We start from the raw sequence: 21,589 nt of genomic DNA on the forward strand, positions 1-21,589 counted from the left end.
AATGTAACAGTGGGTAGAAAACAGCTGAAATTCAGCTTCAGAGCAGGTGGAATAACAATGCCATTTAAGTACACATATGCACACATACTTCATAGTACATAGGCTTGCTATTAGGACAAGACTAACAAATACGATGTTAAGTGTATTTTAATTTATTCTAAAAATGTGTGGGCGGGATCATTTGCATTTTACATGCTTGTCAAACGAATTCAAACCACTAGCACTTAAAAATGTATCAAATGGTTTGCATAACATCTGATTACATTTATACACCTGTCTTCCTGCTGACAGAGCTTGTATTTTTTTTTCCTTCCTTGTAATTAATTACAGGAGAAGATTCAGAATATCTGACGAGAACTTTTTGTTAGGTGTGAAATGTAATACAATTTTATAGACTTTTTTTTTTTTTAACCTGAAATCACTCCTTTTGTTGCTGTAGAGACAGGGGAAAGGCAAATTCACATAAGAAGCTAGAGCAGACTCACAGGGAAAGAGCAGGTGTAACACATGAGCAGCCACACTCCACCAGGTTGCCAGTTTTGCTTTGAGGAGGCCAAAGAGGGGCTACCAGGAATGGGCTGCTTCTCTGAGGGCTATCTCCCATTCAGTCACCTGAAAGTTTTATGATATTACTGCCACCTTCAGCAACATTAACTTTTGCCCGTAGCCCCTTAATATTTTTTTTTTGCAGAGGCAGAGCTCAGTATCAGCCAACATCCAACAGTGACAGACTCAATTTTCTTTGTAACTGTAGCTTACTTGAAAGGTTAGGAAGCTGTTGGGAAAGGCAAGAATTCTTCCAAGCAGGATCAGTGGACACAGATCCTCCAGCACTTCCCTTGCTACCAGATTTGACACAGCACTGAGTCTTTCCTTCAGCCAGGACAGGGCAAAAGCTACGCAAAGGCAGCAGTTCAAGCGAACAGACTGCAAAAGGAACCTAGGAGGAAGTGTATAGGAGCACCTATTTGAACTCTGGTTTTCAGACCCTTTAAAGCAGTACTTGTAGGAATCTCACACATCTCCAATAAGACTTCTAGTCTGTAACCTCTTTTAATGGAAGACAATGTAGCAGTTGCATATAAAACCAAGCATCCATCACTATTCTGTCTAGGTATTGAGCAGGTAAAGTCAGCATCCTCAATAACAATTACCAAAATGGGTTTGAAGCTCTACTCTTTCCAGGTTCTCAGATACTGTGTTGGGGTTTTGAGTCATCCTGTTAAAAGTCTGGTTTTGCTTAATCTGCAGGGCTGATGTATACCAGTTGAAATGCATCAGAACCTCTTATTTACTACTGGGTATACAAAATTATGCAACCAATGGGATCTGGTATTAGAATTCATTTCTGTCTTTTATGTTCTTTTCTAACCTTTGCCTTCTTTTCTCTTGAGTCTCTCTTCCCCTTCCAGGTTTTTTTTTTTCTTGGTACTGGGTATCTCAAGAACTTCACTTGGATATGTCTACTGAATTTAAGTGGATATGTTTCTACAGTTCTAGGCTACTACAATGTGTGGTCCGTAGAATGGATTGAGTGGGCTATTTTGTTAGACGTGTCTGCTCTTAAAGCCAGCAGCTTCCAAGGCAACTTCTGGAAAACGTATCAGAAGTATCAGAAAGCTAGGTATGTTTGCTGTGATCTGTCTGGTCATTTCCTTTAGCAAAGGGAATCCCCGCTGTTGTTGGCTGCTCAAGTCAGCTCCCTCTGAAGGGAAAGTTTCTGCAGTCTAGTCTAATGGAAAATACAGAGCAACAGCAGTGCATCCTGCTCCAACCACTCTGCCTCACCAAGGAAACAAACCAGCCACTGTGGAATAATCCTCATTGTCTGAGTATTCAGCCTCTTCAAGGCTCTTAAAAACAATTTCTTTGTACACCCTGTGCTGCAAAGAACAAGTTTCACAATAACTGAGTAGGAAATGACAGCAGCTTATCAATTTCTCCTCTCTTCCAGGATTTTTTTTACTCCTTTTCTGACACTGTATTTTATACCTCCTCCTATAAGATACTAGGGATTTGTTCTCGTTTGATTTTTATAGTGTCTCTAGTAAAACCATCACAGGTAAAAAAAAAAAAGAATAGCAACAAATGGAGTATGCCTTAGAAATAAACAAAATACCTTTCTCTATTCCAGACTAATTTACCTTATATACCTAGAAATGTAAACATGTAGAATGAAAACAAATTAGTTTTCTGCCAACCTCCCCACTAATGAATCAATAATCTAAGCTATACAGAAACAGAAAAATGTATCTTTAAAGAAAACTGGACATTGCTTATAGGACAGAATTATAATACACTAGTCTACATGACATACTCATCTTGAATTATTAAACCCTGGCAAGTATTTCTGTTGGAAAAAAAACCCCAAACCCTACACTTGAAATAGATGTTGAAGAGACTGTTTCCACCACTGTTTAATAAAAGCATAATTATACTCTATATTCAGTGCCAAGATAGAAATAGCACATGCAGCATTTCCTATTTTCAATACGAATAGAATTAATGTTATTTTGTTAAGAATCCAGTCTCCACTTGCTGTATCCTGGGCATAAAGCAGAAATGCGTACTGCAAAAAATTCATGGTCTCAGGCTTTAATGCTGACTTAATTATTTGTTTCCGGCCTAGGATATTGTACTGGTTTTGGCTGGGATAGAGCTAATTTTCTTCATCGTAGTTTATATGGAGCCCTGCTTTCCTGGATATGGCTGAACACCTGCCTGCCGATGGGCAGTGGTGAGTGAACTCCTTGTTTTGCTTTGCTTCTGTGCGCAGCTTTTGCTTTACCTATTAAAATGCCTTTATCTCAACCCAAGAGTTGTCTCACTTTTACCCTGCCGATTCTCTACCCCATCCCACTGGGGGAGAGCGAGTGAGTGGCTGTGTGGGGCTGAGGTGCCTGCCAGGTTTAAACCACAACAGAAATTAAAATGAATTTCCCTGTCCTCACTTCTGTCCTCAGATCTCGGCGGTGTCACAAGAGAGTCCAGCATTTGTTGGCTTTATTCCGATGTCTTATTCCCAGGATCATCTTCTTTTGCATTGTTTGTTGAATACGCTTAGAATTTGAGATAAAATAAAGATAACACATTTCACAATTACTCTTGTAATTGTTGGCTGGGCCAACATTTACTCCATGTTCGTATAAACTCCAGCTATCTCCAGTGGCATGAGAGACAATAGAGCAAGAGCATGACGCAACACTAATGTCTCTAAAATCCTCACTTTTTTGAGGGTTTGGTCTCTGATGCTACCTTTAATTTTTCTTTGCTTTCATTTTTGTTCTGGAACTGGTGAAGTCTCACCTTCATAAGATTTTAAAAGAATAAATATAAATTCTAAAACTAAGATAAATTAAAAAATGTGTATCAACTCAATCTCCCTTAAAAAGGGAGATTCATAAACCATCCTAATGTTATTGACTGAAGGGTTTAAAGTTGGGCACTTGAGTCTGACTCTCAAATGCATTTAGACATTTCAAACCACAAGAGTACAAATCATCAAACTTTTTGACCTGTGATTCCTCTGACGTTGGTATATTGGTTGCCAACAAGGCAATACCAATGGCAGAGGAATCACAAGAAATACACTGCTATCATGCACTCTAGCCTAAGAATGTCCCCTCTGGCTCCAAAGGACTGTGTAATTATCAAAGCCAGGGAAACTGCAGTAAGCATAAAACTAGACGTGTGGCAAATCCAGGAACGGTGTGTGATCAACGCTTCCAGAGAACTGATCTTCTGCATTTCAGCACTGGTGGCTTTATACTCAGATAAAGTCACAATTCACAGTGCCCATAGAAATAAGTATTTTTAATAAAGAATGCTACAATACTGCTTTCACTTTTGATTCAGGGAAAAAAAAAAATCTATTTGAAGTTATACCTGTACATTAGTACCAAAGATTTCAATTATTTTTTTTTTTAAACTGAATTAAATAGTACTAAAAAGACACGTAGGCAAGGTTCTAGGATGCCTAGTACATGATTGGCAGTAAAATCCTTAACCAGCTAATTACTCAAGCAGGCTCCCTGCCAGAATGTCACATGTAAAGGAACTTTTTACCTCCACTTCACTGGTTCAGGAGCACAGCCTCGTCCTTCACCAAATTCAAGACTGGATAAATGGCGGTTTTTTTGCAGTATGCTCTTGAAGTTGCTGAAGCCAGGCTATTTGCAACACTTTTGGTTATGGTTAAGGACCTTCTTGCAGCTAAGTACATGTCGAATAAAGATGATTTAGGAAGAAATACTATATTCTTGAAAGACAGTGTTTTGTCACTTTAAAGTTAAATTCCTCTGGATGTTAGGCTGCTGCTAGAGGAAGATAGCAACTCAGCAGCCATGCATTGCCTGCAGATGTTACACTTAAGCCTCATCTCATTACCACTGACATTTGGTTTGAGGAAATTACCTTTCAAAAGGTTGTAAGATAGGGCTGTCAGCCATTGTCAGACAGAGGAACTTGAACAAGTTAGCAAAGAATTCTTGGAATGCTTAAGGGAATAAAAAAATTATGTACTAAAATGTGCTTGACATTCACATTTTCTACTTCAGCTTATCTTGAAAAATATCCAGATAGCCATTTCAGCATACTCACCTCAGCTAGGTAAAATTCATCATATTGTCTCTTGAAATTTTCTCCTTTGTAGTAATTACTAGCAGCAACAATCACATCTACAGCCACCATGCTTAGTATGAACATATGAAACACAGATGATCTCATCATTTTCTGCAAAAGAAAAAGAAAATTTTATCATCAAAATGAGTCAAACCACAAGCATTATAAAGTTTTAGTATGTTGTCAAAACATAATCATCTATAATCATGTTTTTATAAAGCTTCTTTACATGATTCTAATTTATTACTCTTCAAAATATATTCTAATATATTGCTTCAACTGATTTATATGTGTAAGCTGTTTTTTTTTTTACTTTTCAGTTTTTTATTTTCCAGTTGGCTTCTTACTGAAGATTTATTATTTAATATGATATCCATTGCTTTAGCATGTTTTTAAAGTATAAACTGTATTTCTGTCTACTCAGTTGCCCTTGGTTAATACTCCTTCATTACGATTTATTCACGCAGATCTTAATGACTTATTGTTCAGGAACAAGTAACATCAGTAATATCAGTTCTATCTTTTGCATTGCTTTTGCTCAAGAAAGACAAGGGATTCATCTGATGTCAAACTATTGCCTAAAAGCATAAATCATATCTACATGTAGTAGATCTGCACATCTGGGCCAATGAACTGTGAAGTACCTCACAGATAATTCATGTATCTGTGTACTTAATGGTTTGTGACACTGCTGCTGCAATCCCACAGGAGAAAAGAGAAATGGAGGCACGCAGCACTGGCCAGGAATCTACATCAATGAATTGCCAAAACTATAGTGATAAGAGGTATTCCAGAAGTTCAAAGAAGTAATTTCTAGGCCCCCACCACAAAGACCGTGGACTTACGAGTCACCCTGAAAACTTAACCACTACCCTCACTGGGCCAGCCACAGCTGTTCCAGTAGAAGCTTGTCAGACAGGCAGAATGTAGTGTTATTTTACATTAAACCATCTTTGAATGAATGGTCATATCGATATTCTTTACAATCTTTCACAAGTAATACGTTTTATGTCTTCAATGCTTATTTGCAAACACAACATAAGTAAGATATGCACCATTATGGTTCCTTGTGTTTGTGTGTAAATTTAAGCTGTGTTCACATTGGAAAAGGCCTTTTTATTTTCTTCTGTATTTATATGTAAAAGTGCCTGACTCTGCCTCTTCTCAACTTCTTCCTAAAGACTGTGTGCCTGCACTAGTTTATATTCACAGAATCACAGTTATTTAGGTTGGAAGGAACCTCTTGAGATTAGCTAGTCTGCCCCTGCCTGCTCAAGCAGAGTCAGAGTTTGAGGATCTTGACAGCTGAAGACTCCACAACCTGCCTGTGCAATCTGTTCCACTGTTTGACCACCTTCACAGTGAAAGTGATTTCTTGTGTTCAGATGTTCAAAATTAGGCAATGTCGCAGTGGGAGACAGAAGAAAAATAAGATCACAGAATCTCTGAGATTATAAGGAGTCTGTTAAGATCATCTAGTCCAACCTCTCTGCTCAAAGCAGCATCACCTAGAGAAGGTTGCTCAGGACCACATCCAGTCAGGTTTTGAGTATGTCCAAGGATGGAAACTCTACAACCCGCCTGGGCAACCTTGTCCTGTGTTTTCACAGTGAAAAAGTTTTTTCCCATGTTTAAATGAGAATTCTTATTGTTTCAGTTTGTACTTGTTGCCTCTTATCCTACCACTGGACACTACTGAGAAGAGCCTAGCTCCATGTTCTTCACTTCCTCATATCAGGTATTTTTCCATACTGGTAAGATCTCCTGAGCTTTATTTTCTCCAGGCTAAAGAGTTACAGCTCTCTCAGTCTTTCCTCATGTGAAAGAAGCTCCAGCCCCTTTATCATCTTTGTGGTCATTTGCTAGACTCAGTCCAGTATGTCCACATCTTTCTTGTACTGAGGAGCCCAAAACTGGACACAGCACTCCTGATGGCCTCACCAGACCCGAGTAGAAGGGGATCACCTCCCCCAGTCTGCTGACAATGCTCTTCCTAATTCTGCACAGAGAGTTGTTGGCCTTCTTTTCCTCAAGAGCACATGGCTGGCTCATGGTCACCTTGTCCACCAGGACCCCTAGGCCCTTTTCTGCTAAACTGCAGCTGGTTGGTGCGTGTACTAGCCTGTACTGGTGCATGCAGTTATTCCTTCTTCAGTGTAGGACTTTGCTTTTCCCTTTGTTGAACATCATGAGGTTCCTGTGTGGTCAGTTGCCTAGCCTATCAAGGTTCCTCAGCGGCAGCACAGTCACCTGGTGTATCAACTATTCCTTCCAGTTTTCTGGTAGTCTTTTTTAAGGTCCCTTAATCCATTCAGCAGCTGGCCCACATTTTACCTAGTCTTCCTTTGACACTCTTATATCTGTAGAAGCTCTTCTTGTTGCCATCCATGCCCCTTGGCAGATTCAACTCCATGTGGGCTTTGGCTCTCCTAACCCTATCCCTCCACTCTCAGATAGAATCTTAGTATTCTCCAGGGCCATCTGGCCCTGATTCCACCTCTTGTATGTTTCCTTTTTATTTCTGAGTTTTGTCCAGAGCTACTTGTTCATCCATGTGGGCCTCCTGTCACATTTGCTTGATTTCCTGCACTTGGAAGGGGCCCATTTTTTAGCTTGGAGGAGGAGATCCTTGAAAATCAACCAGTTCTTCTGGACCCTCTTATCTCAAGGACTGTATCTCATGGGATTCTTCCAAGCAGACACCTGAAAAAGTCTTCTCTCCTGAACACCAGGGTTGTGGTCCTGGCTTTTGGCTTTGTTCCTTCCTTGTGGGGTCCACAATCTCATGGTCATTGCGATGAAGACTGCTCCTGCACCTCACAACCTGACCAGTTCCTTCTTGCTGGAAGTATGAGGTCCAGCCAGAACACCTGCCCTCACCAGCTCACATGTTAGGAAGCTACCATCACTGAGTCCAGAAATCTGGATTGTTACCTGCTGTGTTGACCTTCTAGCAGGTATCAGAGTGCTTAAATTGCCCCAGGAGAACCGGGGCCTGTGAATGTGATGATGCTATAGAAGAATGCAAAAATTAATAACAGACATTTTTATGTTTGTAAAGATACACTAATGAGTTAGAAGATTCATATATACAGTTGTAAAATACTGTCTTAGTCTTTAGTGAGCTGAGGTTGTTACATTGATAAAGAATTGTCCACATTTACATTTTATGTTAAACCCTGCCTGGAGCTTAGGGTCTTGACCAGCCTACTCTTCATACTACTGTGGGTTTTTTTTTGTGATCAAATTAGAACATAATATGGTATGTATGGGAGGCTGCAAGGACTAGCAGATGTTCAGGCTTTTAGCAAAGACTTGTACCTGCTTACAGAATAATTAATTCCCTGTTGAATTCACTGGTGGTTTAAGGTAGTTTGCTTAAATTGAAGCTGGGTGGAGACTAAGCATATATTTACAAGCATTTCAGCTAACAGGGCTGCTTCTTGTTTCTTAACATCTGGGCTTCTTGTGTGAATCATCAATAGCATTGCAGACAAAAGACAGCTCAACCGTCCTCATGCAAGCTGGCTGCCTTTTGACCCTAGTGGCATAAAATGGTTGTATATTCCAATCTAGAAAGGGAGGCTTAGGAGATAAAGCCTCACAGTCAGGAATTTACAGAATAAGCCTGGGTTAGTAGTAAATAAAATGCCTAAAGCACAGTGAAGTCTCCAAAACAGAGTGGCTAAATGAGGTCTTGCTTTTATTTTTAATCCACAAGGCAAGCTATAAGAATACAATAATTAAAGATATGGGCTACTGGCACCAATCATGCATTTTTGTCAGTGGTGTGATTCAAAACAGGTAGCATTGTATCTGTTACATTTCTATTTCACACAAGTTCTAAACAGATAGCTAGTCTCTCTGCATATTTTACATTGTATTTTTAATAGTGTCAAAATTTCCTTCATAGCAATGAAGTATTCTGCCTCAATTGTGAAAGGACTTGTTAAAAGAAACTAGTAAGTGAGGCTGTAAAATGCACTTCTCTCTCCCTTTGCAAAAAAACAGTAGGGAAGCAAAATGGTAATACAGGAAGAATAAACATGTAAACTGCTTTGGTATACGTGTACATACATGCATACTTTTCCATACAGTCCGTACCTTTGGACACTGATGAAAAGATTTTCCAGTGTGATATTTAATGCTGGAAAATAAATTACAGTAACATAAATAATATCCTAATCATACTGTGATTCGGTAAAATTCAAGAAAGCTTCTCGTCAATTGCTAAAGGTCGCCTTCCTGACTGAACTGAATGGAGACGGTTTAGCTAACAGAGGACTATGTTGGTGAAATACAATTCAACACCAAGATAATAAGGAAGGAGGTTCAGACAGGATACAAGCTAGGCACAGGCTACGTAAAGGCAGAAATAGCTGGCTGAGGGCGCATATCAAGAGATGGCTGTGGCAAGCAATGTGAAAAGCACCTAGTTGCTGGCAGGACAGAGCCCACAGGGCCAGCAAGGTGGAGGTATCTGAGCAAATAGACGTGCACAGCAAAAACACTATGCTGAGGAGACCCAAAAAAAAATAATTCGTTACTTTTAAATCCCGGGACCGGCCTGCTCACAGGGGCCAGATTGGCATCTGTGTTTCTTAATTTTTCCTACAGCATGTCAGAATCTAGCTGCTCACTTGTCATGAATGCTACGCAAGATAAGCAGCTTTCCTGTTGGCCTCTCAGACAGCCTGCAATATCCTTAGGAGATGAATCACAGGCTCTAGCCTGCACACGTACTGTGCCCAACTTTCCCCCTACTTTAATCTTAGTTTGTTCTTTCTGCATCACAGAAATTTAATTTGGATTTGCACCCTTGAAAGGGTTCAACTGCACCTCTGCTGTAATGTTTGACCACGAGAGTTCACCGTCTCTTTACACATTTCTGTATTTGGAATGAGGTCTAAGCGAAAGCTGAATTTAGCCCACAGCATTGCCCAAGCCTTAAATATCATTTTGGATCACCGGATCAGCAGTGTGTCATTTGGATTACAGCCCTTTTCAGAGCACACAGCCATGGAAAATTCTCCGTGCAAACTTGAAAGAAGAGACATAATGCCAGGTTTTGTTCTTGTTTAATTTACTGACCTTTTTCAGCCCTTGGATGTGTGTTTCTTAAACTGTGTAAGAACAAGATGAAAGAAATGTTCTGATGTTGCTGTCAGCCAGCTGCACGATGGGAAAATTGTGTCTAAAATTAAATTGGACTTCAGATTAGCTGTGTTGAAGCAGTCTCAAGTGAAATGCCCTGTTGCTGCCATCAATCAACTACAACAGTGAAGAATTTCTTACATTTACTATGAATGACTTCTAATGCTGGCATCTGGCTTCATGAAGGATGACAATTCTCAGTGTCCAGGACACTGTGAAGAATGTGGATGGCACAGTGCGTTAAAGATGCAATGGCCATAAAAACCAATACATGACAAACTCTTAACAATCCAAATTCTTTAAGTGTTTGGAAACGCACAAAGGGGTTGAGGGTTTGCTTTGGGCCCAGAAGGGAATTTCTTGAAAGCAGAGAAGACATCTAAAATACTACTCATTTATTTAACATTAGGGATGCGCTTGGTACAGCTGAGGAACTCTAAATGAAAAATTATACCTAATATCCCAGATTCACCCACAAGCTCAAGTAATCAATGACACTGCAGTTGCTGACAGGTGGAGACTATCTGGGTCACTTAGTCTGACGGACTATTACCAAGCATGACCTAAAGCAGTCTTTCGTCGCTCCAGGAGTATCAGAATAGGGTACATTGCTTTATATGTCAATGACCAGCTGGAGAGCATGGAGCTCTGTGTGGGGACAGATGAGGAGCTGACCAAGAACATATGCATCAGGATTAAAGGGAGGGCAGGGACAGGTGACATCGTAGTGGGGGTCTGCTACAGACCACCCGCCCAGGAAGACCAAGCAGATGAGGCCCTGTATAGACAGGTAGGAGCAGTCTCATATTCACAAGCCCTGGTCCTCATGGGGGACTTCAGCCACCCTCATAGCTGTTGAAAGGACAACACAGCAAGGCCCAAGCAACCCAGGAGGTTCCTGGAATGCGTTGATGATAACTTCCCTCTCCAAGGGACGGAGCAGCCAATGAAGAGGGGAGCTATGCTGGACCTTGTTCTCAGCAACAAGGAGGGGCTGGTGGGAAATGCGAAGCTCAACAGCAGCCTTGGCTGAAGTGACCATGAAATGTACCCAGGACTTCAGGAGAGCAGACTTTGGCCTCTTCAAGGATCTGATTGGTAGAGTACCATGAGATAAAGCCCTGGAGGGAAGAAGGGCCCAAGAAAGCTGGTTCATATTCATGGATCACCTCCTCCAAGCTCAGGAGCGATGCATCCCAATGAAAAGGAAGACAAAAACATGAGGAAGCCTGCGCGGATGAACAAGGAGCTCCTAGACAAACTCAAACAAAAAAAGGAAGCCTACAGAGGGTGGAAGCAAAGACAGGTAGCCTGGGAGGAATACAGAGAAAGTGCCTGGGTGGCCAGGGATCTAGTTAGGAAAGCCAAAGCCCTGGTAGAATTAAACCTGGCCAGGGACATCACAGGCAAAATTTCTACAGGTAAATCAGTGACAAAAGGAAGGCCAGGGATAATGTCGGCCCTCTCCAGAAGGAAACTGGAGACCTGGATATCTGGGATATGGAGAAGGCTGAGGTACTCAATGACTTTTTTGCCTCAGCATTCACTAGCAAGTGTTGCAGCCACACGGCCCAAGTCACAAAGGCAGGGGCTGGGAGAATGAAGAACCACCCACTGTAGGAGACAATCAGGTTCAAGACCATCTGAGGAACCTGAAAGTGCACAAGTCCATGGGACCTGATGAGATGCATCTGCAGGTCCTGAGGGAACTGGCAGATGAAGCATCTAAGCCACTATCCATTGTATTTAAGAAGTTGTGGCAGTCTGGCAAAGTTCCCACTGACTTGAAATGAGGAAGCATAACCCCCATGTTTAAGAAGGGAAAAAAGCAAGACCCAAGGAACTACAGGCCAGTCAGTCTCACCTCTGTGCTTATGGAGCAGATCCTCCTGAAAACTATGCTAGGACACAGGACACATGGAAAATAAGGACGTGATTGGTGACAGCCAATATACTTCTGTAAGGGCAAATCGTGCCTGACAAATTTGGTGGCCTTCTACGATGGGGATACAGTGTTGGTGGAGAAGGGAAGAGAAGCTGATGTCATCTACCTGGACTTGTGCAAAGTGTTTGACACTGCCCCACACAACATCCTTGTCTCTAAATTGGTGAGACATGGATTCGATGGATGGACCACTCAGTAGAAAAGGAATTGGCTGGATGGTTGCACTCAAAGAGTTGCGGTCAAAGGCTCGATGTCTGAGTGGACACCAGTGACGAGTGGCATTCCTCAAGGGTTGGTATTGGGACCGGTGCAGTTTAACATCTTTGTTGGCAACATGGCCAGTGGGATTGAGTGCACCTCAGCAAGTTTGCTGATGACACCAAGCTGTGTGGTGCGGTTGATACGCTGGAGGGAAGAGATGCCATCCAGAGGGACCTTGACAGGCTGGAGAGGTGGGCCCATGCAAACCTCATGAGGTTCAACAAGGCCAAGTGCATGGTCCTGCACATGGGTCACAGGGCAATCCTAAACACAAACAGAAGCTGGGCAATAAGTGGATTGAGCAGCCCTGCAGAGAAGGACTTGGGGGTGTTGGTGGATGAAAAACAATATGAGCCAGCGATGTGCGCTTGCAGCCTAGAAAGCCGATCGCATCCTGGGCTGCATCAAAAGAAGTGTGGCCAGCAGGTTGAGGGAGGGGAGTCTATCCTCCTACTCTGCTCTTGTGAGACCCCACCTGGAGCACTGCTCTCAGCTCTGAGGCCCCAATGTAAGAAGGACACGGACCTGTTGGAGTGAGTCCAGAGGAGGGCCACAAAGATGATCAGGGGGCTGGAGCACCTCCCCTGTGAGGACAGGCTGAGAGAGTTGGGGTTGTTCAGCCTGGAGAAGAGAAGGCTCTGGGGAGACCTTATAGCAGCCTTCTAGTACCTAAAGGGGGCCTACAAGAAAGCTGGAGAGGAACCTTTTGCAAGGGCCTGCAGTGATAGGAAGGGATAATTGCTTTAAACTGAAAGAGTGTAGCTTTAGATTAGATCTAAGGAAGACATTCTTCACTGTGAGGGTGGTGAGACACTGGCACAGGTTGCCCAGAGAAGCTGTGGCTGCCCCCTCCCTGGCAGTGTTCAAGGCCAGGCTGGATGGGCCTTTGAGCAACCTGGTCTGGTGGAAGGTGTCCCTGACCATGGTGGGGGGGTTGGAATCTTTTATGGTCTCTTCCAGCCAAAACCATTCTATGAATCTATGATTCTATAATACTCCTTCCACCTTTCTGCATTGCAGAGGGAGGATGAGTGACATAAATTGGCCTTTGCCAGCTCACTGCCCTGGAGAAAATCCACAGCAGCTGCCACCTTAGACAGCCAGAGTCACACAGAACCTGGCTCAGAGAAGTAGTGGTCCATGCAAAATGCAGTCACTAAGCAAACTAGAATAACTGAAGATGAAATTACATTTTCCTAATGCTAAAACCCCTTTTGGGGGCTTGATAAGTACATCAGGTCACTCCTTGTACCACCATCCTTTATATGGGATTTTTTTTTCAAGTCCATAATAGGTCTTGCTTACTTAGAAGATGGTAAGTGTTGCAAACTTCTGGGGTCTGGCAGACTTAATAATAAAAGAATACATGGGCATGTTACCCTGATACTACTAGCTCAAAAGTGACCAAGCTGGTAATGTTCAATATTATCACGTAAAACCTTGAAAGAGGTGGCTTCAAAGGGCTCAGTGGTTTTACTTCAGACCTACAGAAATTCAGACCGCGTTTGACAATACTTAACAGTCTTGGTGATGTTGTAAGAAAAAAAAAAAATTAGGACAAATTGGCTTGAAGAATAACAAATTACTGACAAAGCCCTCAAGCTTATTAGTACAGAGCAAGTCATGGTGAGGATTTGCTATGCAGAAAAGCTCTGCTTATTTTGGCCGATCAGTGTGTGAAAAGCTTAGAGTGCATAATTGTCAAAGTGGCAGGGTAGCTCTCAAAAGCACCAAACCAATTAATGAACAGTATAAACATCATTTACCTTAAAGAGTTGGATAATCACTATGTGGGTAAGCAGCTTTTTTCCCAGATTTTGATGCTCTTGAATTGTGTATTCATCAACACAAAACTGTATGAAAAAACCTGTATCTCTTTATATTTAAGATATACTTTAAAACTGCATAAAACAATAGCATCTCCTCCTCCATGTTTTAGAAAGAGGCTCAGGCAAGCTGCTTACTCCCTTTTCATCTTCATTACCTTTTGTTATTTGCCTAAGGAAGCTAGGTCCTGCTAAAAGATTCCAGCCAAGAATCCAGCTATGGCTATTGAGAGACCTTATACTGGCTACATGATGATTGTGGTTAATTTTGTACCTATCGCTATAATGGTATTGTAGGTTGTTTGTACTCACGTCTACACACGTCGACTGGAAGGCCATCCTTTCTGGTAGCTAGGATAGATTTTGATTTGTTAAAGTTGTTTAGACGTTTATGAAAGAATTGGTTGATAATTTAAAATAGTTATCACAACTGAAAAGGTTGCATTTGCACTACTCCAGTCTTTTTTACTTACGGGCCTGTTGCATCCTAGATCATACCACCGCAGTGGCATGAAGGCAGATTTGACTCCCAGTTTATTTCAGTGCACAGCACCAGCATGACTTGTGGCAGTGGTATGTTCTGTAACTGCACTGCAAGTCTTACGGTACCTGATGATTCTTTAAAGTCCTGTTAGCTGGAGTCATACAAGTATCACAGAATACAGGACCCTTGTTCAGAAGAGCTAACAAAGCACAATTCAGGTTCATTACAGCAGCACAGAAAACAGTAAGTCAAATAAAAAATGAAAATGTGTTGTGAGTAAATTATCTTTTTTTGGTTTTTATTTGGCAATTTCTTCAGAACTTGAAGCACAACTTCTAAATACATATAGAGGGATAATAGGTTGTATACAACAGTTTAAGTTGTCTCCATAGAATTCATACCACTAAGAAAGTAACACGGGAAACAGTCACTCAAGGTGCTGCTAGACAATACAGATTTGATAGTGAAAGCAGAAGACGTCACATACCTCAGAAATTATTATAAAGTACTGGTCCTGGAACAAGACCAGAAATAGCAAAGAAAACTTGACTTCTAGGATCCTATGCAAGATGACTTCTAAGAGCCACTGAGCAAAGATTCAATCTTGGCCTAAGGAAAAGGGCAAGTTTTTTGATCCCATACAGGTTTAGTATACTTGTGGTGGTTATTTTGTAATTTTTTTTTTTTTACAAAGTGCTTGAAGATACCTTGACTATGAAAGGAGCTTTAGAAAATCACGTTCTATACACTGCTAATCACAGATAATTCATAGCATGAATAGGATAAATTTGATTTTCTTCTTGTTGGTTAATGGCCATCTGAGCAAGTACAAAATTGTGAAATTGCAGGAAATTTTCCCTTTTGTTTGCAGAACATTGTAGAGCATTTTACAAGCTGTGTAACTAATTTTCTATAAACCATTTTGCTTTCAACTTACTTTATGACTGCCTGACAAAGATATTCTTGTAAGGAGAATTTAGCAAATTATTTCCATGCTCTGCAATCTGAACATTTCTGGAAATTATTAAGCATTAACCACAAATTTTAAGGAGGCAGGCTTTTTAATATCGTACATTGATGCAGTTATATATCAGTGTGGGATATTAAAAAACATTGTTAAATCTGAGATATCATCTACTGTATTTGAGAGGAACTTCCAGATGCTAGACAAATTCAAGTAATGCAGTTTCATTAAGGAAACAAGGTGAAGGGAGAGTTTTTAGTTTAAAGGAGTGGCTTTTAGACACAACAAAGAAAATAAGTCAGTAGTCTCAGCTCAGATGTCATTAACTTTGGCGATGGCAAGGAGGCAGTCTCGGCTTTCCAATACAGGCTGCCTGTGCCAGTGCAATGAGAATAGGGTGATTCTTCACCAGTTTGGGCTATAGAAACTTGCTTTAACATTCTTTATGACAACAGAGGAACTTCTCAGGGTAGTAATGTAGCAGAGATGAATGTAAAGACTCTTTAAAATCCACAGTCCAATGAAAAGTCTCCTTGGAAACTCTAGTTACTTTAAGATCACCTTAGCACAGAGAACCTTTGTTACCAGTTGCAGGAGTTCATACAGAAGGTATGGTGATATTCAAGGAAGCACAACACTCCCAAAAACCCAAATAACATCATAACTCTTGCAAGTTTTTGAATATGCAATTGGAAACCTTTCTATGTTACCTGACTGCAGCAGAGGCAACACTGGCCTGGCAGAAAGAGCAGCATAGACAGTGAACTGTCCTGGCTTGAAAAAGCTACGCATTTCGCTTTACTGTACTTCTGTTTCCACCTTCTACCTCATCTGGTTACTATGTAAAACTCAAGGAGGGCACTGTATTGAACTAAGTGTTTTTACACAGCCTCCTACTACGCAGCCTCAAAGTAAGCTGGAAATTGAATAATAAGCTGAATAATGGCAAGATTTCAGGGCTTGCAAATGCGTGCTCTGATACGTAAGCAGGGTCATGCTTTTTGTGCTGTCACAATACGTTTTTTAAAGCAAATGTCATTATCAGATTATTTATAGCTAAAATCATGCAGAAATCAGCAATTGCCAAGGAGTATCTTCCACCAGTCTAAATGTCTCTGTAATATTTGAAAATACAAGCAATTAATGAACCTGACATATTGTACCAGACTCTCCTGCCTTTCTGCTTAGCAGATTTTGATTTAAAAATATGAAGCTACTTAAAAAAGGCAAACTGAACTTTGGTCAAAGGAACGAAGTGAAGTCAGTAACGCAGGAAGAATGAGAAAATTCAGGTAGTAAACAAATGGAAATAATAATAGAAAGCTTACTGAAGAGAAATGAAAAACTGTAAGATATGACTTTTCCAAGTTACCAAACTTTAAAGGCAAAAGTTTCTGTCAGAAATTAGATAATTATTTTCCTTACACCCTAGATTTGATAGCCAAAGTCCTATTTATGCTATAGGGCTAAAGAATAAGTGTCGCATATGCCTCCTTCAGACTAGCTGCATGCTGTTAATTCATACCCTGCAATAACAGAATAAATCAGTAGTACGGGTACACTCCTGTACGCCTCTTACTAACAGTAGTCACTTTTGTCCTCCCACAAACTTCTAAGAGAACAGTCAAAACCAGAAATGGTGACTCTTCTGCCCTAAAAATCCATGACATAATGGCTTCTTTGAAACTAAATGAACCTCCTCCTCACCAGTTTATAAATCAGCTAGCACAGAGATGTCATTTTCTTTGCAAAAAGATAGAGAGGAAGTAAGCAGCCTTTCAGTGACTGCAATCTGACTTAGAGAAATGGAGAGCAGCAGCTGCAACATAAAAGAAACCTAAAAATACTACTTAAATTGTTCATGATAACAATAATGCACAGAGATTGTTACCTTCCCCTAAGATTTTAGAACTGTTAGTAAGTATATCATCACCTCAGCAGGAATTTTCTTAAAGCTACATACAATGAAATGCAAAGTAGAACCCAAATATGAATACTGATTTAACTCTTTTTCCTAAACATTGCAACACAGTTCAATTCAGAAAATACAATGAGACTAAATAATTACTGTATAAAACCTGAAATTAAATAGGCCAAATTAATTTTTGGTTTATATCTAGTGACTTCATCTAAGTTGTAAGGTTGAAGTGGGCCCTGTACTTTACTAAGGTGTAATTAATCACCTAACTGTCCTACGTAGATTAGTATACTCCCTTGCACCATAGTACTTTCAAAATGAAAGTCTACAAGTTCTTTTCCTTTCACAATAAAAAATACCATACATTTGCAAATTATCATTGATCTTTTAGCAGCAACCCTATGTATCTGGACTAGTTTTAAAGGACATTGATAAATGCATTTAACCTCAGGTACAAGAAGTGGTATAGACCCAATTTAACACTTTCACCTGGTCATACTATACACCACATATATACATAAATATATAAAACCCCACAGAATCAGATTCATAGACTGGTTTGAATTGGAAGGCACCTTTAAAGATCATCTAGTCCAACCTGCCCATCATAGGCTGGGACATCTTTCCCTAGATCAAGTTTCTCAAAGCCCCATCCAACCTGACTGAACACTTCCAAAATATATGTACGTATATGCATGCATATATCATCATCATCGAATCATCATACAATGATTTGGATTGGAAGGGACCTCAAAGACCACCCAGTTCCAATCCCCCTGCCATGGCAGGGACACCTCCCACTAGACCACGTTGCTCAAGGCTCCATCCAACCTGGCCTTGAACACTGCCAGGGAGGGGGCAGCCACAGCTTCTCTGGGCAACCTGTGCCAGTGCCTCACCACCCTCAGGGTGAAAAACTTCTTCCTTGTATCTAGTCTAAACCTGCCCCCTCCCAGCTTCCAACCATTACCCCTCGTCCTATCACTGCAGGTCCTTGTAAAAACTCCCTCCCCAGCCTTCTGGTAGGCCCCCTTCAGGTACTGGAAGGCTACTGTAAGGTCTCCCCAGAGCCTTCTCTTTTCCGGGCTGAACAAGCCCAACTCTCTCAGCCTGTCCTCATAGGAAAGGTGTTCCAACCCCCTGGCCATCTTGGTAGCCCTCGTATATATACTAAATCATAGAATCACAGAACCAATTAGGTTGGAAAAGACCTTTAAGATCATCGAGTCCAACCATTAACCTAACAGTGCCAAATTGTTTAGTGCCAACACTAAACCATGTCCCTAAGCACCACATCTACATGTCTTTTAAATATTTTCAGGGACATTGACTCCACCACTTCCCTGGGCAGCCTGTTCCAATGCTTGACAACCCTTTCAGTAAAGAAATTTTCCCTAACATGCAATCCAAACCTCCCCTGGTGCAACTTGAGGCCATTTCCTCTCATCCTATTGCTTGCTACTTGGAAGAAAAGACTGACCATCACCTCACTACAACCTCCTTTCAGGCAGTTGTAGAGAGCGACAAGGTCTCCCCTCAGTCCCCTCAGCTGCTCCTCATAAGAGTCTCCAAGCCCTTCACCAGCTTCATTGCCCTTCTCTGGACACGCTCCAGCACCTCAAGGGCCTTCTTGCAGTGGGGGGCCCAAAACTGCACATAGGATTCGAGGTGCTGCCTCACCAGTGCCAAGTACAGGGGCACGATCACTTCCCTGCTCCTGCTGGCCACACTATGTCTGATACAGGCCAGGATGCTGTTGGCCTTCTTGGCCACCTGGGCACACTGCTGGCTCATGTTCAGCCGGCTGTCGACCAGCACCCCCAGGTCCTTTTCCACCAGGCAGCTTTCCAGCCACTCATCCCCAAGCCTGTAGCGCTGCGTGGGGTTGTGGTGACCCAAGTGCAGGACCCGGCACTTGGCCTTGTTGAATATATGTGCACACTTACAGGACAGGCCAAATTTATAGCTGATTTGTGATACTGTACTCTGTCAGTTACATTATAATGAATGCATTTGCCATTATTAATCTACATTTTCTAAGTTTTTCTCTGAAATTATCTGCAGAAATACAGAAATATCTGCATTATAACATTGTTGGTGTTTACTTATTGTTTCTGAATCCTCTAGATGTACTCTTCTATTGTATGTAAACAATGTTGACATTTCCTACGGTTGTATATTTTTATTTTGAAAGTATGTTAACCATGAAAAAAACCCAAAACACAATAATGTCATGCTTACTGTGCAGCAGGACAGCTCTTTCTCTAAAACTAAATCTGTTTGCCATTATTCCAAAGCTGTACCATGTATGAGCTGTGGTAAATAATACATTGCTCACTCCTTCAGAAACACGTTAAATATGATTGTGACAAGTAATTGATTATTATATGTGCTTTGACTTTCCCTCAAATTGCAGGGAAGGTGAATGAGCAGAAAAGGAATTTTGGAACCTACCTGTGCTTTATTTTTTTTTCATGCCTTCAAAATTTCCATAATCTTACATTTTAAAACTCTAGGAGCCTCACTTCCAACAATTTTCTGTTAACACTTGTTCCTTGAATTATATGCCTTTGAAGACCTCATCTGGAATGCCTCCTTGAAATTACTTCAGTAGGCTACTTACTCTTTCACTTACATTTCAGTTCAAGAACGATGTCTTTGAAATGTCATTTATTAACCAGATGTGAATCGGGCATTTTCACTGTCTCTGTTTTCTTTGGCCTTTTACTTCTTGATTCATTAGAAATGTGTCCTTTTTTATTTTTATGTTATTGCAGTACTGTAGATTTACTAGCTGCTTTATAAATATGAAGGGAAACATTGATCTTATAATGAGTAGGTCATGAGCTGAAATGGCAATAGATCATAACGTAAGTATTGCACCACACCCTTCAGTTGGTACATAATCAGGATCATCATGAGATCCTTCAGACTTCTTGGCATTACCCATGTACCAAGGCAAGTACAGCTGAGCTAGAGAGGAGTTAAATACACTGCCTGCCCTTCCCTTTTTTCCCTCTCATATTTTAAATCACCTTCTCAGGTATTTAGCCTGAATTTAGTTTTAGCATGGCTGCATTGCTGTGTCAACTCCAGTGAGCAAGCTGCTTGTATCAAAGCTGGCTCTTCAGGGGCAACACGAGCTCAGTGCTGCACGCATGTGCTTTAACCCACCTCTCCTCACAACAGTGTTCACGTACCATGAGCAACTTACGTGGCTGTTTTGCTAATAGTTTAAAGTGACAGACGGCAGAAGATTGCTGACACTACTCAGAATGAGTTGGACGACTGGAAACATAAATTCTGCTGCTAGGAAGGCTTTAGGGCATGTATTGTAGTTCCTTTAAGCTCATGAGAAAGCAACATACAGAGCAATTCAGGATAAGCAGAAATTGGGTCTCTATTTGCCAGCAACCTCTTGTACAAGGTTGGAGAACCATTTTGAATTCCCAGCTACTTCTTGCTTCTTACATACCGAGAAAGCACTACCAAGCTAGTAAAGGATTTGGAGCATGTCTCATATGAGGAACGGCTGAGGGATCAGGGGCTGTTTAGCCTGGAGAAGAGAAGGCTGAGAGGGAAACTTATTGCTCTCTACAACTACCTGAAAGGAAGTTGTAGCGAGGCGGGGGTTGGTCTGTTCTCCCTAGTAACAAGCGATAGAACAAGGGGAAACGGCCTTAAGCTGCACCAGGGGAGGTTCAGGCTGGATGTTAGGAAGAATTTCTTTACTGAAAGGGTTGTCAGGCATTGGAACAGCCTGCCCAGGGAGGTGGTGGAGTCACTATCCCTGGGGGTGTTTAAGAGACGGGTAGATGTTGTACTTAGGGACATGGTTTAGTGGTGTTGCTAGAGCTAGGACAAAGGTTGGACTCGATGATCTTGAAGGTTTCTTCCAACCAAAACTGTTCTATGATTCTATGTTTTAACGGAATAGAATAACAATAAAAATTAAAAATAGAGGGAACAATTTTCTTCATTTTGAAGAACTGATGGTAAAAAAAACAAAAATAAAACCCAAATGCTTCAAGGGTTGTCTGACATGGAAACAGCAAAAAGTATGTCCCTCTAAATAATTTCTAACATCAAAATGTAAGCGTAGAAACATTCAGTTCTCTCTTTGGACATCTTGCTATCAGTATTTCCAAACAGCATAAAAACATTGCAAATGAGGTTCTAAGAAAGCAATTCCTCAAGGAAGGAAACATTTTCTTTGGTAGGTTTTGTTTGTATTTCCCAGCCAAAGACAAAGGAAAAAAAAATTCTTCATGGAAAGTTTTATACTCAACTAGAGCTCCTTACCTTCTGTTAGTTCTTATTGCAGCTTTATATCTTATTATAATGATTATTATAGCATGTGTGCTTTGAAATTCTTTAGAAGGCTGTGCTTTTTTCACAGCTCTTGTATTGTTGAGCT

The 21,589-nt window shown here is 41.1% G+C and overlaps 1 protein-coding gene across 1 annotated transcript in view; it reads right to left on the reverse strand.

Moving 5' to 3' along the window:
* The window catches only part of NALCN (sodium leak channel, non-selective), a 252,275-nt gene that overhangs the window by 120,889 nt on the left and 109,797 nt on the right, over positions 1-21,589 (reverse strand). The window contains 1 exon segment of the mRNA XM_086482062.1: positions 4,600-4,731. Coding sequence (XP_086338188.1) covers positions 4,600-4,731 — 132 coding nt within the window.

This window comes from Leptosomus discolor, chromosome 1 (assembly GCF_034619465.1).
Source record: "Leptosomus discolor isolate bLepDis1 chromosome 1, bLepDis1.hap2, whole genome shotgun sequence".
Taxonomy (NCBI): Eukaryota; Metazoa; Chordata; class Aves; order Leptosomiformes; family Leptosomidae; genus Leptosomus; species Leptosomus discolor.